The 19398-nt window shown below is 30.4% G+C and overlaps 1 protein-coding gene across 1 annotated transcript in view; it reads left to right on the top strand.

Annotated features, from left to right (window-relative positions):
• LOC142240243 (DNA fragmentation factor subunit alpha-like) overlaps positions 1–18932 on the top strand; it is a 187906-nt gene extending 168974 nt beyond the window's left edge. The window contains exons 3-4 of the mRNA XM_075311935.1: positions 14076–14302; positions 16062–18932. Coding sequence (XP_075168050.1) covers positions 14076–14302; positions 16062–16473 — 639 coding nt within the window. The 3' untranslated portion in view covers positions 16474–18932. The remainder of the gene's footprint in view (positions 1–14075; positions 14303–16061) is intronic.
• Positions 18933–19398: the final 466 nt, after the last annotated feature.

Genomic DNA, 19398 nt, shown 5'->3' with positions numbered 1-19398 from the left:
GATATGGACTTATATGGCCCCAGAAGCCAGATTTTTGGCCGAATTTGGTTGAAATTTTGCACTAGGAGTACAATTAGTAGTATAGTCAAGTGTGCAAAATTTGATTGAAATCGGTTCAGATTTAGATATAGCTCCCATATATATCTTTCGCCCGATATGGACTAATATGATCCTAAAAGCCAGAGTTTTGGCCCAATTTGGTTGAAATTTTGCACAGGGAGTAGACTTAGCATTGTTGCTATGCGTGCCAAATTTGGTTGAAATCGGTTTAGATTTGGATATATCTCCCATATATAGCTTTCGCCCGATTTACACTCATATGACCACAGAGGCCAATTTTTAACTCCGATTTAGTTGAAATTTTGCACAGGGAGTAGAATTAGCATTATAGCTATGCGTGCCAAATTTGGTTGACATCGGTTCAGATTTAGATATAGCTCCCATATATATGTTTTTCTGATTTCGCCAAAAATGGTCAAAATACCAACATTTTCCTTGTAAAATCGCCACTGCTTAGTCGAAAAGTTGTAAAAATGACTCTAATTTTCCTAAACTTCTAATACATATATATCGAGCGATAAATCATAAATAAACTGTGTGCTAAATTTGATTGAAATCGGTTCAGATTTAGATATAGCTCCCATATATATGTTTCGCCCGATATGGACTTATATGACCCCAGAAGCTTGCGCCCGATATGGACTAATATGTTCCTAAAAGCCAGAGTTTTGGCCCAATTTGGTTGAAATTTTGCACAGGGAGTAGATTTAGCTTTGTAGCTATGAGTGCTAAAGTTGGTTGAAATCGATTCAGATTTAGATATAGCTCCCATATATATCTTTCGCCCGATATGCACTTATATGGACCCAGAAGCCAGAGTTTTATCCCGATTAGCATGAAATTTTGCACAAGGAGTACAATTGGTAGTATAGTCATGTGTGCCAAATTTGATTGAAATCGGTTCAGTTTAGATATAGCTTCCATATATATTTTTCGCCCGATATGGACTTATATGGCCCCAGAAGCCAGAGTTTTGGCCCAATTTGGTTGAAATTTTGCACTAGGAGTACAATTAGTAATATAGTCATATGTGCCAAATTTGATTGAAATCGGTTAAGATTTAGATATAGCTCCCATATATATGTTTTTCTGATTTCGACAAAAATGGTCAAAATACCAACATTTTCCTTGTTAAATCGCCACTGCTTAGTCGAAAAGTTGTAAAAATTACTCTTATTTTCCTAAACTTCTAATACATATATATCGAGCGATAAATCATAAAAAAACTTTTTTTCATTTCTCTAAGAAATTTTGTCAAATTTTGGCAAAATTCACAATGGACTGAATAGTCTAAGTGAGCCTGAATCTTAATCGGGCTGCCACTTTAACTTTGGCAAAATTTCCTATAAAAATGAAATTTTCACAAAAATTTTCTATAGCAATGAAATTTTGACAAATTTTCCTACAAAGTTATCAAAATTTCATTTCCATAGAACATTTGAAAAATTTCTTTTCTATAGGAAGATTTGTCAAAATTTCATTGCTATAGAAAATTTTTGTGAAAATTTAATTTTTATAAGAAATTTTGCCAAAATCTAATTTCAACAGGAAAATTTTGTCAAAATTTCATTTCTATAGGATTTTTTGTCACATTTTATTTTATTTCCATAGGAAATATGAAGTGTTTTCAATTCTTTGCTTTAGGAAATTTTGTCATATTTGCTTTGTTATAAGTCATTTTCTTTTCCAAATTTGGCAATCTTTTTTCTTAGCATTTTGTTACGCATTTCGGGCTCTTGTACATGTCGAAAATCAAAAAAAAAAAAAAATAAAATAAAGAACGAAACTAATACTATTAAATTTGTTGGTTTGTCACAGCCACCAAACAAAGAATAAAACTCTTCATTTTACCTCAATGAAGCACGTATTATACGACTACACTACACCACACACAATCACATTGTTTGTTTGTAGTTTCGATGTTGGCAGGAGGAGGAAAAGTGGAAGTCTTTGATGAGTATCATGTTATCAACATGTCTGAAGCACTTAAATTTGTTGCTTGATGTCATCTCATACTTGATGCGTTTGTGTGTTGATGATGTGTGTAAGAGCAAAAGGTTTGTTGTTGCTGGAAGTGAGTGAGAGGCATTGTGAGGGCTTTACCAATGTTTGAGAAGGCAAAATGCCTGCATTTATTCATAGTGTTGCCAATAGTGTGTTGTTGCTTTAGTTTATAAGAATTTTCAAGTGTGGGATCTTCTTCTTAGTTTGAACACTTGAATAATTTTCTAGTGATACTAATCCTTAGATTATGAAATAATTTCTTTTCATTTAGAGTTTTGTAATTTTTTTTGTTTTTCCTTTGCTTTTGTAAACTTTGATTGACACTTTAGACAGATAGTCTACGTGAAAAGGAGAACTTTCATGGGACACTGTCTCAAGCACGAATAAATAAATTAATAAGAATACTTGCAACAGATAAAAATTAGAAAATTTTTACAAGTACCATATTTTATGGAAGTCTTGGGATTTTTTTTTTGTTAATCCTTTTGGTATTAAATTTTTTCTTAATGGAATTTCTTGTGAAACCATAGCACCCTTTAGGCTAAGGGGTGATTGCTAGAGTTGGTTAGCGACGTAAGGCTTTCAACGTTTTAACTTTAACATTTAATCTCCTGTCATTACCAACGAAAACAGAAAAAATGTATTTTTTTTTCAGTCATCCAGCAATTCATCAATATTTGATAGACATGATAATCCCTGGGAAAAGCTAAAATTCCGTATGAGACTGTAGAAAGTTGGTATTTTGGCATTATTTTGGTTGGCATCGAAAAAGGGGGATTTATGTGATGTGATGTGACATGAAATGTGTACAAGTGAAGGACATATATTTATCGATATGGAAGAAGGTTATAAGGTAAATATATTTTTTGGCATATGTACAGATACGTCTACAGTGACTAGAAAAAAATCACGGTAAATGGGACGGATTGCAGCACAGCCTAAGATTATGTACCCCCTCATGCACCAAGTATCTCGTTTTGTTAGATATTGTTACAGGAAAACAAGTATATACGGCCGTAAGTTCGGCCAGGCCGAAGCTTATGTACCCTCCACCATGGATTGCGTAGAAACTTCTACTGAAGACTGTCATCCACAATCGAACTACTTGGGTTGCGGTAACACTTGCCGATGGCAAGGTATCTTAAAACTTCCTAACACCGTAATATATACCACATACTCCATACGTATATATATCACGCATGGACTAAAAAGGCCGATTAAATACGTATATAATTAAGCTCAAAGTTTTTATAGAAATAAAATTTTGACAAAATAAAATTTTGACAACATTTTCTATAGAAGTAAAATTTGGAAAAAATTTTCTATAGAAAAAAAAAAATTTGGAAAAAATTTTCTATAGAAATACAATTTTGACAAAATTTTCTATACAAATAAAATTTTGACAAAATTTTCTATAGAAATAAAATTTGGAAAAAATTTTCTATAGAAATAAAATTTTGACAAAATTTTCTATAGAAATAAAATGTTGACAAAATTTTCTATAGAAATAAAATTTTGACAAAATTTTCTATAGAAATTAAATTTTGACAAAATTTTCTATAGAAATAACATTTTGACAATGTTTTCTATAAAAATAAAATTTGGGTAGATTATTTTTGGCTCGAGTGGCAACCATGATTATGAACCGATATGAACCAATTTTTGTGTGATTGGGGATCGGCTATATATAACTATAGACCGATACGGACCGATTTTGGCGTGGTTATTAGCGGCCTTATACTAACACCACGTTGCAAATTTCAACCGGATCGGATGAATTTTGCTCCTCCAAGAGGCTCCGGAGATCAAATCTGGGGAACGGTTTATATGGGGGCTATATATAATTATGGACCGATATGGACCAATTCTTGCGTGTTTCTTAGAGACCACATTCTAACACCATGTTCCAAATTTCAACCGGATCGGGTGAATTTTGCTCCTCCAGGAGGCTCCGGAGGACAAATCTGTGGATCGATTTATATCGGGGCTATATATAATTATGGACCGATAGGGACCAATTCCTGCATGGTGGTTAGAGACAATATATTATGGATCGGATCGGATGAAATTTGCTTCTCTTAGAGGCTCCGCAAGCCAAATCGGGGGATCGGTTTATATGGAGGCTATATATAATTATGGACCGATATGGACCAATGTTTGCATGGTTGTTAGAGATCATATACTAACAGCATGTACCAAATTTCAGCCGGATCGGATGAAATTTGCTTCTCTTAGAGGCTCCGCAAACCAAATCGGGGGATCGGTTTATATGGAGGCTATATATAATTATGGACCGATATGGACCAATTTCTGCATGGTTGTTAGAGACCATATACTTACACCATGTACCAAATTTCAGCCGGATCGGATGAAATTTGCTTCTCTTAGAGGCTCCGCGAGCCAAATCGGGGGATCGGTTTATATGGGGGCTATATATAATTATGGACCGATGTGAACCAATTTTTGCATGGTTGTTAGAGACCATATACTAACACCATGTACCAAATTTATGCTGGATCGGATGAATCATGCTTATCTTAGAGGCTCCGCAAGCCAAATCTGAGGGTCCGTTTATATGGGGGCTATACGTAAAAGTGGACCGATATGGCCCATTTGCAATACCATTCGACCTACATCAATAATAACTACTTGTGTCAAGTTTCAAGTCGATAGCTCGTTTCGTTCGGAAGTTAGCGTGATTTCAATAAACGGACTGTCGGATATGCTCAGATCGACTCAGAATTTCACCACGACCCAGAATATATATACTTTATGGGGTCTTAGAGCAATATTTCGATGTGTTACAAACGGAATGCCAAAGTTAATATACCCCCATCCTATGGTGGAGGATATAAAAATTTGAATCAAGGCTTACAGGGTTGATGTGAAAGGCAGCAAGCTAAGGCGCTATATTCTTTTTAAATTTGTTAGATCAACGCCAGTAAAAAATTTGAATCAAGGCATACAGGGTTGATATGTAAGGCAGCAAGCTAAAGCGCTATATTGTTTTTTAATTTGTTCACTGAAAAAACAGTGAACCCACCAGGAAAGATAACTTTCGATTAATTTTAGAAAATTTGGAACTTTTTTAGAAAATTTTAACTAAACGGTATTACAAGCGCTGGCATCACTCCGATATGGCAAAAATAAGTAAATATGTTTCGACAAATTCAAGAAAATTTATTAGACATAACTAAATTTTTCCAGTAGTTAAAGAAAATTTTGTAGTTTTAAGAGAAATCTTGGAGTTCAAAATTGCAAGAATGTCTTTAGTGACATACGAAGTTCATGATGGACACATTTTTGGTAAAATTTTCAAATTTAAAGAAATAATTAACTATTTTGTAAGAAATACGAAATTAGGAAATCTTTATGCTTTATTTGTGTATAACTTTTTCCCGTTTTTTAGTTCATTGAACTAACATACGCAAAAAATTATTTGACTAAAATAAACTTTTTCCAAACATAATGATTCTATGAACTAATATAAAGTTAATATGGCTTTAGTGAAATAGAGAGTTCACTTTTTTTTGAGTGTTAGATCAACGCCAAAAATGTCGTACCAGTTTAGCTTTGTTCATTAAAATTCTTTTGGGCCGACAAAGTCATCACACGCTGCGCGACAGTGGCCTTCTTTTATCGATAGTGACACTTTTTGTGGTACTTTTTAGAAATTCTCAATTAAATATAACATCGATCATAATATAAATTTATATTTTTCCGCCTGAAACTATGCAATGATATTGAAATTTTTGTACATTGTTAAAATGATGGGAAAGTGGCCGAGATGTTATTTCATATATAAATAGTAAACGGAAATAAATGAATATTTTTTCCTATTCTATGAAAAATATGAACAAATATTTTCTTTTTCAAATTTTCCTGGCCTCCGTTGAGTTTATTTTGATATAATTAGAAACTTCATAATTTCGTAGAAAAAAAACTCCCTGTAATTCGTATTTTTATACGCTGTAGCACACTGTGGAAAAGGATATTAAAAGTTCTTTCTTTGCAACACCCAGAAGGAGGCGAGATAGGCACATGGTGTTTTTGGCAATATTACTCAGGGCCGGCCCTTGAGTCGTTCTATCCATGTCCCTCTTTATCTGTGAATAAATTTTGTGATCAACGTCTGGGTCGCAATATTAGTCCAATCGACTTAAAATTTGGCATAAATATGTGTTTTGGATCAGAATATAACCGTACACACAAAAAACAATTTCTGATTCAATCACGATATTAATTGATCTAATTATTTTTTTAATTGAAATGTCTTCAATCACGAAAATGATAGTATCAATCACAGTTTTAATTGGCCTTCAAAAATATTTGATTAAACAAGTATAAACGGCCAGGCCGAATCTTATGTACCCTCCACCATGGATTGCGTAGAAACTTCTACGAAAGACTGTCATCCACAATCGAATTACTTGGGTTGTGGTATTTTAAATCGTTTTCTAAATTGTGAGTTAGTCCATATGTGGTATATATTAGACAAAAAAGGTGTGTGTAGGTAATTCTACAAATAATTACGAATCGATATGGACTTTTGCACGGTACGTAGAGATCCAGAATTGAAATATGGGGGTCGCTTATATGAGGGCTATATACAATTATTGATATGGACTATTTTTTGTGTGATTGGGGATCGATTTATCTGAGGGCTATATATAACTATAGGCTGATATGGACCTAGTTAGGCATGGTTGTTAACAGCCATATACTAGCACAATGTACCAAATTTCAACTGACTCGGATGAAATTTGCTCCTCCAAAAGGCTCCAAAACCAAACCTCGGGATCGGTTTATATGGGGGCTATATATGATTATGGACCACTTTTGGCATGGTTGTTAAATATCATATACTACCACCACGTACCAAATTTCAACCGGATCGGATGAAGTTTGCTTCTCCAAAAGGCACCGAAGGTCAAATCTGGGGATCGGTTTATATGGGGGCTATATATAGTTATGGACTGATACGAACCAATTCCTGCATGGTTGTTGGATACCATATACTAACATTACGTACCAAATTTCAACCGAATCGGATGAATTTTGCCCTTCCAAGGGGCTCCGGAGCTCAAATCTGGGGATGGGTTTATATAGGGGGTTATTTATAATTATAGACCGATGTGGACCAATTTTTGCATGGTTGTTTGAGACCATATACTAACACCATGTACCAAATTTCAGCTGGATCGGATGAAATTTGCTTCTCTTAGAGGCTCCGCAAGCCAAATCGGGGGATCGGTTTATATGGGGGCTATATATAATTATTGACCGATGTGGACCAATTTTTGCATAGTTGGTAGAGAACATATACTAACACCATGTACCAAATTTCAGCCGGATCGGACGAAAGTTTCTTCTCTTAGAGGCTCCGCAAGCCAAATCTGGGGATCGGTTTACATGGGGGCTATATATAATTATGAACCGATGTGGACCAATTTTTGCATAGTTGGTAGAGAACATATACTAACACCATGTACCAAATTTCAGCCGGATCGGACGAAAGTTTCTTCTCGTAGAGGCTCCGAAAGCCAAATCGGGGGATCGGTTTATATGGGGGCTATATAAAATTATGGACCGATGCGGACCAATTTTTGCATGGTTGTTAGAGACCATATACTAACACCATGTACCAAATTTCTGCTGGACCGGATGAAATTTGCTTCTCGTAGAGGATCCGCAAGCTAAATTTGGGGGTCCGCTTATATGGGGGCTATTCGTAGGAGTGGACCGATATGGCCCATTTGCAATACCATCCGACCTACATCAATAACAACTACTTGTGCCAAGTTTCAAGTCGATAGCTTTTTCGTTCGGAAGTTAGCGTGATTTCGACAGACGGACGGACATGCTCAGATCGACTCAGAATTTCAGCACGACCCACAATATATATATATATGCTTTATGGGGTCTTGGAGCAATATTTCGATATGTTACAAACGGAATCACAATGTTAAAATACCCCCCTCCTATGGTGGAGGGTATAAACAAATTTGACAACATTTTCTATAGAAATAAAATTTTGACAAAATTTTCTATAGAAAAAAACAAAATTTTCTATAGAAATAAAGTTTTGACAAAATTTTCTATAGAAATAACATTTTTACAAAATTTTCTATAGAAATAAATTTTTTCACAAAATTTTCTATAGAAATAAAATTTTGACAAAATTTTCTATAGAAAGAAACAAAATTTTCTATAGAAATAAAGTTTTGACAAAATTTTCTATAGAAATAAAATTTTTACAAAATTTTCTATAGAAATAAATTTTTTCACAAAATTTTCTATAGAAATAAAATTTTGACAAAATTTTCTATAGAAATAAAATTTAACAAAATTTTCTATAAAAATAAAATTTTGACAAAATTTTCTATAAAAATAAAATTTTGACAAAATTTCCTATAAAAATAAAATTTTGACAAAATTTTCTATAAAAATAAAATTTTGACAAAATTTTCTATAGAAATAAAATTTTGACAAAAGTTTCTAAAGAAGTAAAATTTTTTTACAAAATTTTCTATAGAAAGAAAATTTTGACAAATTTTTCTGTATATAAATAAAATTTTGACAAAATTTTCTATAGATATCAAATTTGCAAAATTTTCTATAGAAATAAAATTTTGAAAAAAATTTCTACAGAAATAAAATTTTGAGAAAAAAAATCTATAGAAATAATAATTTTGAGAAAGTTTTCTGTAGTAATAAATTTTCTATAGAAATAAAATTTTGATAAAATTTTCTATAGAAATAGAATTTTGCAAAGTAAGACATTTTGGTTCGGTATTTTTGGGTAAAATATTCTTTAAAATTTGGTAGATTATTTTTGACTCGAGTGGCACCTATGATATTTTATTCATAGTGGCGAGTATTTAAGATTCGGCGCAGTTGAACCTACCGCCATATATACCTGATTATTTATAAAATGTGTGCCCCTTTTTTTACATAAAGGGTGATACGGTCAAAATTTGGTCAATATAAACATGACGTATTTTTTTTCAATTTTGCATTTAAAAAACCTGAACACCCCTCATTTTGAAGGTGTGTGTGTGTGTAGAATGTTGCTCCTATTTTGATTTTGGAATTCACTCTTCAGTTGTCAAAATGCCGTCCAAGCAAGAAGAGCAGCGTATCAAAATTTTGCTCGCGCATCGCGAAAATCCGAGCTACTCGCACGCAAAGCTGGCAAAATCGCAAAAAGTTGCCAAATCAACCGTTACAAATGTAATTAAAGTGTTTGGGGAACGTTTGTCGACAGCCAGGAAGTCTGGATCGGGGGGAAATCGAAAACCGGAAGCCGCTGAGACGACAAAGAGAGTTGCGGTAGTTTCAAGCGAAACCCTAACCTCCCTCTCCGAGATGCCGCAAATAAGCTGGGTGTATCGTCTACAACCGTGCATCGAGCCAAAAAACGAGCCGGACTATCGACTTACAAGAAGGTAGTGACTCCAAATCGCGATGATAAACAAAATATGACGGCCAAAGCGCGATCCCGGAGGCTGTACACGACGATGCTGACGAAGTTTGACTGCGTGGTAATGGACGACGAAACCTACGCCAAAGCCGACTACAAGCAGCTTCCGGGACAGGAGTTTTATACGTCAAAAGGAAGGGGAAAGGTAGCAGATATTTTCAAGCACATAAAACTGTCAAAGTTCACAAAGAAATATCTGGTTTGGCAAGCCAAAGCAGCATTTTCATAACTTCCGACACTGTCAACCAAGAAATTTACGTGAAAGAGTATTTGAATAAACGTCTGCTGCCTTTCCTGAAGAAACACGGTTGTTCCGTACTGTTTTGGCCGGATTTGGCATCTTGCCATTACGGTAAAAAGGCCATGGAGTGGTACGCCGCCAACAACGTGCTGGTGGTTCCCAAGGACAAGAACCCTCCCAACACGCCAGAGCTCCGCCCAATTGAGAAATACTGGGCTATTGTCAAGCGGAACCTAAAGAAGACCAAAAAAACTGCTAAGGACGAGCAGCAGTTCAAGGCAAACTGGCTTTCTGCGGCGAAGAAGGTGGACAAGGTGGCTGTACAAAATCTGATGGCAGGTGTCAAGCGTGAGGCCCGGCAATTCGGATTTGGAAAAGCGAAAGTCTAACTGAATATTTTTCCTGATTTTTATACTAATTGAACTTGAAAAAGAAATTTAATTTGATTTTTTAAATAAACGATTTCACCGATTTACACGCGTTTTCCCTTGACCAAATTTTGATCGTATCACCCTTTATAATGCCACCTTTTATGGCGAGTGACACATTTTGTGCTACGTTTTAGAAAATCACTATATCGCACTACATAATATGGTACATATTTATGCATTTAAAATTGTGGGACGTTGATGCAAAGATCGAAAAGTACTTCAGATATTATCAAATCAAAGAGAAATAAATTAATAATTTTTCATATGCATTTAAAATAAAGACAAATATTTCCGTTTTCTAAATGTTCGTAACCACTGTTCACATGTGTAGGTGCACACCTTTTTGTCATGCATATATTGCTACAAAATATCTCCACAAGCCTTATTTATCACCATCACTACCTCGATTACATCACATGACACTGCCAGAGTTCATGGTTTAGTTTACAGGTGGGATTTAATGGCTTAAACAAACGAGCAAGAGCAAGTTTGATCTGAGCTGAGTGTCGGATTGAAGTCATCAATAGTCATTGGAGTGTACAAACATGTAGCTGTAGGTTGATAAAGCACCAAATTCCATCTTCAGCTCCACCATGGCCAAAAGAATTGCATGAAGACCAACAAGGAAAAGCATGAGATTGAAAAACACACATACACTGGAAATGTGGCATCATGGACACTATGCCAATATGGACTTACAGGATGATGTTGGATGGGGTGTGTATCTGTTGACCCATAACATGGTCAAATATTTAAGAGGACAAGCTGACATTGGCATACAATTTGTAACAATCCATTTGTATGTCCACTTTAGAATGTGGAGAATACACACATTTTCTGAAATAAATTTTCACTATATTCGTGACACAAGTTTTTTTTTTGTGGAGTTTTTTTTTCGGAGGACTCTATCAAATTGGTTTTGTCAGCATGACTGGCTCTTGGGAGAGTATGGCTTCCACATCTTGACTTTAAAATGCAAAGGGTGTTCTTATTTCCCATTAAAATCAATAGGCAGGAAATATATTTGTACATGAATGGAAATGGGAAATTCTTGCATGTGTCCACGTCGACCAACATTGATGCCTTCAAACTTTTAGCCATATAGGTTTTGGGAGTCAGAATGTTAGATGAACATTTTAATTGAATATTTTTTTTATATATGTAACATATTTGTATTAGAAAGTAGATTTTAGGATCAGAGTCACAATCTGGGAAGGAAAATAAAATTTTTAAGAAAGTACAAAAAAAAAAATGTTTTGTACTTTCTTAAAAGTTTTATATATATATATATATATATATATATATATATATATATATATATATATATATATATATATATATATATATATATATATATATATATATATATATATATATATATATATATATATATATATATATATATATATATATATATATATATATATATATATATATATATATTCATCCGATCCGTTCAAATTTGGAACGTGGTGTTAGTATATGGCCGCTAACAACCATACCAAAATTGGTCCATATCGGTCTATAGTTATATAAGCCGATCTCCAATCACACAAAAATTGGCCCATATCCGTTCATAATCATGGTTGCCACTCGAGCCAAAAATAATCTACCAAATTTTATTTCTATAGAAAATTTTTTTAAAATTTTATTCCTGTAGAAAATTTTGTCAAAATTTTATTTCTACAGAAAATTTTGTTAAAATTTAATTTCTATAGAAAATTTTGTCAAAATTTTATTTCTATAGAAAGTTTTGTCAAAATTTTATTTCTATAGAAAATTTTGTCAAAATTTTATTTCTATGGAAAATTTTGTCAAAATTTTATTTCTATAGAAAATTTTGTCAAAATTTTATTTCTATAGAAAATATTGTCAAAATTTTATTTCTATAGAAAATTTTGTCAAAATTTTATTTCTATAGAAAATATTGTCAAAATTTTATTTCTATATAGATATAAAATTTGGCAACATTTTCTATAGAAATAAAATTTTGAAAAAAATTTCTATAGAAATAAAATTTTGAAAAAAATTCTATAGAAATAATAATTTTGAGAAAGTTTTCTGTAGAATTAAAATTTTGACAAAATGTTCTATAGAAATAAAATGTTGACAAATTATGAGAAAATTGGTTCACATCGGTCCATAATTATATATAGCCCCCATATAAACCGATCCCCAGATTTGGCTTGCGGAGCCTCTAATGGAAGCAAATTTCATCCGATCCGGTTCAAACTTGGAACGTGGTGTTAGTATATGGCCGCTAACAACCATACCAAAATTGGTCCATATTGGTCTATAGTTATATATAGCCGATTTCCACTCACACAAAAATTGGTCCATATCCGTTCATAATCATGGTTGCCACTCGAGCCAAAAATAATCTACCAAATTTTATTTCTATAGAAAATTTTGTCAAAATTTTATTTCTATAAAAAATTTTGTCAATATTTTATTTCTATGGAAGATTTTTTTAAAATTTTATTTCTGTAGAAAATTTTGTTAAAACTTAATTTCTATAGAAAATTTTGTCAAAATTTTATTTCTATAAAAAAATTTATTTCTATTTTATTTCTATAGAAAATTTTGTCAAAATTTTGTTTCTTTAAAAATTTTTGTCAACATTTTATTTCTATAGAAAATTTTGTCAAAATTTTATTTCTATAGAAAATTTTGTCAAAATTTTATTTCTATAGAAAATTTTGTCAAAATTTTATTTCTATAAAAAATTTTGTCAAAATTTTATTTCTATAGAAAATTTTTTCAAAATTTAATTTTTATAGAAAATTTTGTCAAAATTTTATTTCTATAAAAAGTTTTGTTAAAATCTTATTTCTATAAAAAAATTTGTCAAAATGTTATTTCTTTAGAAGATTTTGTTAAAATTTTATTTCTATAGAAAATTTTTACAAAAATTTATTTGTATAGAAAATTTTGCCAAATTTTATTTCTTTAGAAAATTTTGTCAAAATTTTATTTCTATAAAAAATTATGTCAAAATTTTATTTCTATAGAAAATTTTGTCAAAATTTTATTTGTATAGAAAATTTTGTCAAAATTTTATTTCTATAGAAAATTTTGTCAAAATTTTGTTTCTATAGAAAATTTTGTCAAAATTTTATTTCTATAAAAATTTTTTGTCAAAATTTTATTTCTATAGAAAATTTTGTCAAAATTTTGTTTCTATAAAAAATTTTGCCAAAATTTAATTTCTATATAAAATTTTGTCAAAATTTTATTTGTATAAAAAATTTTGTCAAAATTTTATTTCTATAGAAAATTTTTTTATTTCTATAAAAAAATTTTATCAAAATTTTATTGCTATAGAAAATTTTGTCAAAATTTTATTTCTATAAAATATTTTTCAAAATTTTATTTCTATAGAAAATTTTGTTAAAAAACCTGGTGGCGTATAATTAATAGTAATTTATTTATTATTGCTAATGCACCAACATACAAATTGATATATGAATAAAATATTTAAAATTAATTTTATTTATACAATATCTTTATTTTTCCATTTACTTAGTTAATGTGTGCAAACAAAATGAATTTGAATATTAAGCTTTTAAACAAATATTCAATTATGTTGAATTAATTCTGGTTTTTGGGGTTTGGGTTTTGAACTGTTATCGACCTATTAATACCACAACCAATTAAATATGATATTATACCTTCGGGTGGCGTATAATTAATAATAATGTATTTATTATTGCTATAGTACAAACATACAAATTGTTATATGAATAAAATATTTAAAATTAATTTTACTTATTCAATATCAATCAAGCAATTTTTTAGCTTTTTAAACAAAATTTTCTTGATTTAATTTTATGTGTTTTCTATATTTTTTTTACAGCCTTCCCACTATGTAACCATTACCACACCACACGACCAAACGGATGCCGCCGATAAAGCTGAAAAGACGGCCCGTATCAAACAATTGGTTGGTCAGCTACAAAATAATCTTTGCAATGTCTCGGTGATGAGTGATCCCGATTTGGATTCCCTATCGAATATGGATCCAAACTCATTGGTTGATATAACTGGCAAAGATTTTATGGAGCAGCTAAAGGATTCAGGCAGGTTAGGGGGAGAGGCCCAGATGTGGTGGTTATATCCCCATTTGTATACCTGACACATCTATGTCTCTATGTTTCATTTCTTTAATTGTTTTCGTTTTTTGTGTTTGTGTTTAATATGATATGCATATATTTCCTGTTTTTTCACTTTGAAAATATTATAACTATATCTGTTTCCTATGTAAATAATATTTATTCTATTAATGTAATTTATTCAATATTTGTATGAAAGGATTTTAATTGAAAAGAATTGATAAAAAAATCTAGGGAGGCTCCATGAGTTGTATGTTATTACAATTAACACATATTTTGTCGTTCGATGGAAAAATTATGGCAATTAATGTATATTTTTCATACGTGTCCCTCATGCTCAATTTCTGGCTTAATATTTAAATCGAATGCATGGTTTTTTTTTGTATTGAACATTTTTTGCTTTTATTTTTTTACATGGCATTTCATTGGGGTTTATGCTGGTGTCGTTAAAAAGCGGAGAAATGTCGCGAATACGAAATATGTACAGAGGGAATATTAAATATGTCTCTGATGGCCATAATGTCGACCATCTTAATTGATGAAGTGATTGTTGAAATAGCGATTTCATTGGGTAAATTTCACAATGCACAAAGAACCATAATAATTGCCATGACAATGAGAGCTGTATATGTGAAACAGTAGTCGTCAATCCCCAGGCGAACATGATTTTTGAGAAAAAAATACGTGCATTTAATTGTCACCGGCTTAAAGAATAAATGACCCACTTTTGGGTGGTTTAAAATGTTTTATAAACAAATAAATCACTAATCTAGAGATTTTTATAACATTTCATTTTGATTACAGAGTATATCATTTTTATATACAGGGTGCGCAATTTAATTATTTTTTTTAATTTTAATTTTTATGTTTATTTTTTTAGTTTTCAATTTTAATTTTAATTTTAGTTTTCAATTTTAATTTTAATTTTAGTTTTCAATTTTAATTTTAATTTTATTTTAATTTTAATTTTAATTTTAATTTTAATTTTAATTTTAATTTTAATTTTAATTTTAATTTTAATTTTAATTTTAATTTTAATTTTAATTTTAATTTTAATTTTAATTTTAATTTTAATTTTAATTTTAATTTTAATTTTAATTTTAATTTTAATTTTAATTTTAATTTTAATTTTAATTTTAATTTTAATTTTAATTTTAATTTTAATTTTAATTTTAATTTTAATTTTAATTTTAATTTTAATTTTAATTTTAATTTTAATTTTAAATTTTAAATTTTAATTTTAATTTTAATTTTAATTTTAATTTTAATTTTAATTTCCATTTTAATTTCAATTTTAATTTTAATTTTAATTTTAATTTTAATTTTAATTTTAATTTTAATTTTAATTTTAATTTTAATTTTAATTTTAATTTTAATTTTAATTTTAATTTTAATTTTAATTTTAATTTTAATTTTAATTTTAATTTTAATTTTAATTTTAATTTTAATTTTAATTTCAATTTTAGTTTTAATTTTATTTTTTTTTTGTATTTTACATATACATTTAATTTCGTGTAAAGAAAACCATCATATAATTAAATTGCTTTCGTTTTCTTTTATATTAGCATGCTTTCTCGTTATTATATTAGACGTTCTGCATTACCAGTATTGCTTCTCTTCCATATATGCGTTTTCCTATTAATTTGTATTACCCATTGATATTAATGTGTTCTCTTTGTTTTTTTCTACACACACACACACACAACCAACGTTTTATTCCTACTCTCTAGACCATTGTGTGCAAAGCGAAACGCTGAGGACAGAATTAACCTGTTAAAACTATTAAAGGAAGGTGCCATATTTTGTTCGGAACGTTACCCGGAGGATGCCGAAGCAATTGATGCGGAAATCCGAAGGCAATTGAATGATGAATTGCAAAACAACCATAACCACAATACAATGACAATCGAACAGGTACAAACCACCAACAACACAAACACAACCACAACTGCAACAGCAGCAATTAGAAAATCAAATAACACTACAACCACAACAACAACAAACCAAAATAAACAGCATCAGGAACAAACAATAACGATTGTGGTAACCGATACAAATTTAAAAAATGACAACAATACAACAAGGACATCAGCCACAACAACAGCAACAACTACAGGAAATAAAAATGCTCACGACATATGACTACCGATTTTTGCAAGTATCACTTGAAATTTAGACAACAATAGCTGTAAGGATCAGGGTTAAGGGTTAGTAAGTTTCTATTTTGTTTTTGTTTCGAGAACAAGCCGTCAATGCTGCCACACTATAAACAAACAAGCAAACAAACAACAACAACAACTAAAATATCACTAAAGAATACTATAGAGCATGTGTGGAATGTATGTATGGATTGAGATAAACATAGAGAGAGATAGGGAGAGAGAGAGAGAGTTAGGGATTGAGCTTAAGATTTTCTTGAGAATCTGCTCCAACAACAACAACAACATCAACACCGTTAGTGGCATTAGCAGCAAATCATCACATTAAGTAGAATAGAATGAATTTGACAAGAATTGAGTTGCCAATTTCCAATTCATTTTGCTTGGGCATATTTGAGAGAATAGAAACGATTACGATTTTTTAAAATTACCACAAACTACAACACATATCGATGACGTAATTAAATGATAAAATATAATAATGATATAATATCTTCTTTTATTAGTCATTTTATTCGAAAAGAAAAAAAATATTATTTAACCCTGGACAGTCATCCTTCGTCAAAATGACGACGCGTAATTTCATTTTCGATTTAAAATGAATTTTGGTCAATTGGCAAATGATAAATTTAATTTATACCAATACAACCATTTTATGAATTTTTGTCTTATACTATTAAAAAACAAATTGAAGAAGGAAATAAACTCAATTTTTGTTCTCATTTTTCGTCACGATGCAAATTATAGCGTCTTGAAATAAGCCAAAATGACGAAGTATGACGTTAGTGTACAAAAAATAAGGATGACTTTCCAGGGTTAAGAAATTTAGTTAGATGGAAGTTCGGAAATATTATTTTTGGGATTTTAATTACTATATTGGACTTTTTCTAAAAACAAAAATATTTTTATATTTGTATTATATAAAAATAATTTTTTTAAAAATTTTTTTATTAAACATTTATTTTATTTCCATTTGTTTTGTTTTGTTATTGTTGGTTTTGTTCTTTAAGCATTGTTGTTGTTTTTCTATTTCAGCTTAAAACCATACATTGACTAAACTACAAGAGTAGCTTAACCAACAGAGGAAAAGAATGTTTGTCAAATTTATTTGGGCAAAGCCCTATAGACTGCAAGATGGTTGGATGGACGCACGTTTCGGAATTACCACATTCCTCATCAGCATCCTCTACTTGCAGCAAAACTATCAACCAATTATCAGAATAAATTCAGGCAGTTTATTAAACCCAACAAAAACCACACTTGAACCCTCCGAAAAAAGGTTTTACATTGATAGCCGGCTTATGCCGAAATAAACTCGAAACAAACATATCTCTTTTCCTATGCCACTGTCAAATCATCGATTTGAATTCACATGGCTGGGTTTATTTTGAGCGTGCCTCCTCTTCTTTTTCCATTTGTTTTGTTTTGTTATTGTTGGTTTTGTTTTTTTACATTCTTTTCCTCTGTTGGTTAAGCTACTCTTGTAGTTTAGTCAATGTATGGTTTTAAGCTGAAATAGAAAAACAACAACAATGCTTAAAGAACAAAACCAACAATAACAAAACAAAACAAATGGAAAAAGAAGAGGAGGCACGCTCAAAATAAACCCAGCCATGTGAATTCAAATCGATGATTTGACAGTGGCATAGGAAAAGAGATATGTTTGTTTCGAATTTATTTCGGCATAAGCCGGCTATCAATGTAAAACCTTTTTTCGGAGGGTTCAAGTGTGGTTTTTGTTGGGTTTAATAAACTGCCTGAATTTATTCTGATAATTGGTTGATAGTTTTGCTGCAAGTAGAGGATGCTGATGAGGAATGTGGTAATTCCGAAACGTGCGTCCATCCAACCATCTTGCAGTCTATAGGGCTTTGCCCAAATAAATTTGACAAACATTCTTTTCCTCTGTTGGTTAAGCTACTCTTGTAGTTTAGTCAATGTATGGTTTTAAGCTGAAATAGAAAAACAACAACAATTTATTTTATTACAAGTAGTTTTATACTGGCTTAATTAATTATGATATTGGCGTTTTTTACAAAACTAAATTTCTTAAATAATAAATTTCTTAGAATACAATGAATCATACAGAAATATAAAACTACACTGAATAAGACATAAAAATAAAATAGTATAAAACTATTTTTAATAAAAAATCAAAAATATCCCAGCAAAAAAAGCGTCGCCAAAAAAGTAATGAAAATGTTCTTTTTATATCCGGAAGTGGTGCGAAATTGACGCAGAAGCGATGAATTTAACATGGGCTTGTCATAGGATGGAAGTTCTCCATTTCAACAGCCGTTGCACTGAATTTGCATCACTTCGTTGGGTGTGATCCGAATTCAATGTTTTGGATGTAAATTAAAAAATTCTGTGATATTTTGTCAAATAAATAATTTGTATAATTTTTTATAATTTGTAATAGATTCTAACGCTTGTCGGAAACGTTTGACCTCAAATATTTTCAAAAATTCACAATTTTTTCAGATTGGATTTAGAATTTTTGTCGACAAAATTTAAATGATTTGTACCATTTTATGAATTCTTACTCTGTTTTTAACCTACTTGGAACAAAAAAAGTTAAAACTATCCATTAAAAGTATGAAAAAACAAAGTTATAAAAAACTGAATTAAAAGAACTTCCTGGGCAGTTAAAATAAAGAACATCGGAGTGCATCTTCTGGAAGTGCTTTTAAAGTTGTACCATTGGAAGAACTTCCAAATTTTTTGCTGGGATGTTTATATTTAAAGTATATTTTTTTTTAAATTAATTAAGCAAAAAAAAAAATATATAATTTATATTAATATTTAAAATAAAATTTATTCAATGAATAATTAAGTCAATATAAAACTATTTTTAATAAAATAAATTTTTAACCAAAAAGTTTTTATTTGATTTTTATATAATATA

Source organism: Haematobia irritans, chromosome 5 (genome assembly GCF_050003625.1).
Source record: "Haematobia irritans isolate KBUSLIRL chromosome 5, ASM5000362v1, whole genome shotgun sequence".
Taxonomy (NCBI): domain Eukaryota; kingdom Metazoa; phylum Arthropoda; class Insecta; order Diptera; family Muscidae; genus Haematobia; species Haematobia irritans.
Note: the sequence above shows the minus strand (reverse complement) of the source record. Positions and strands in the feature narration are given on the sequence as shown.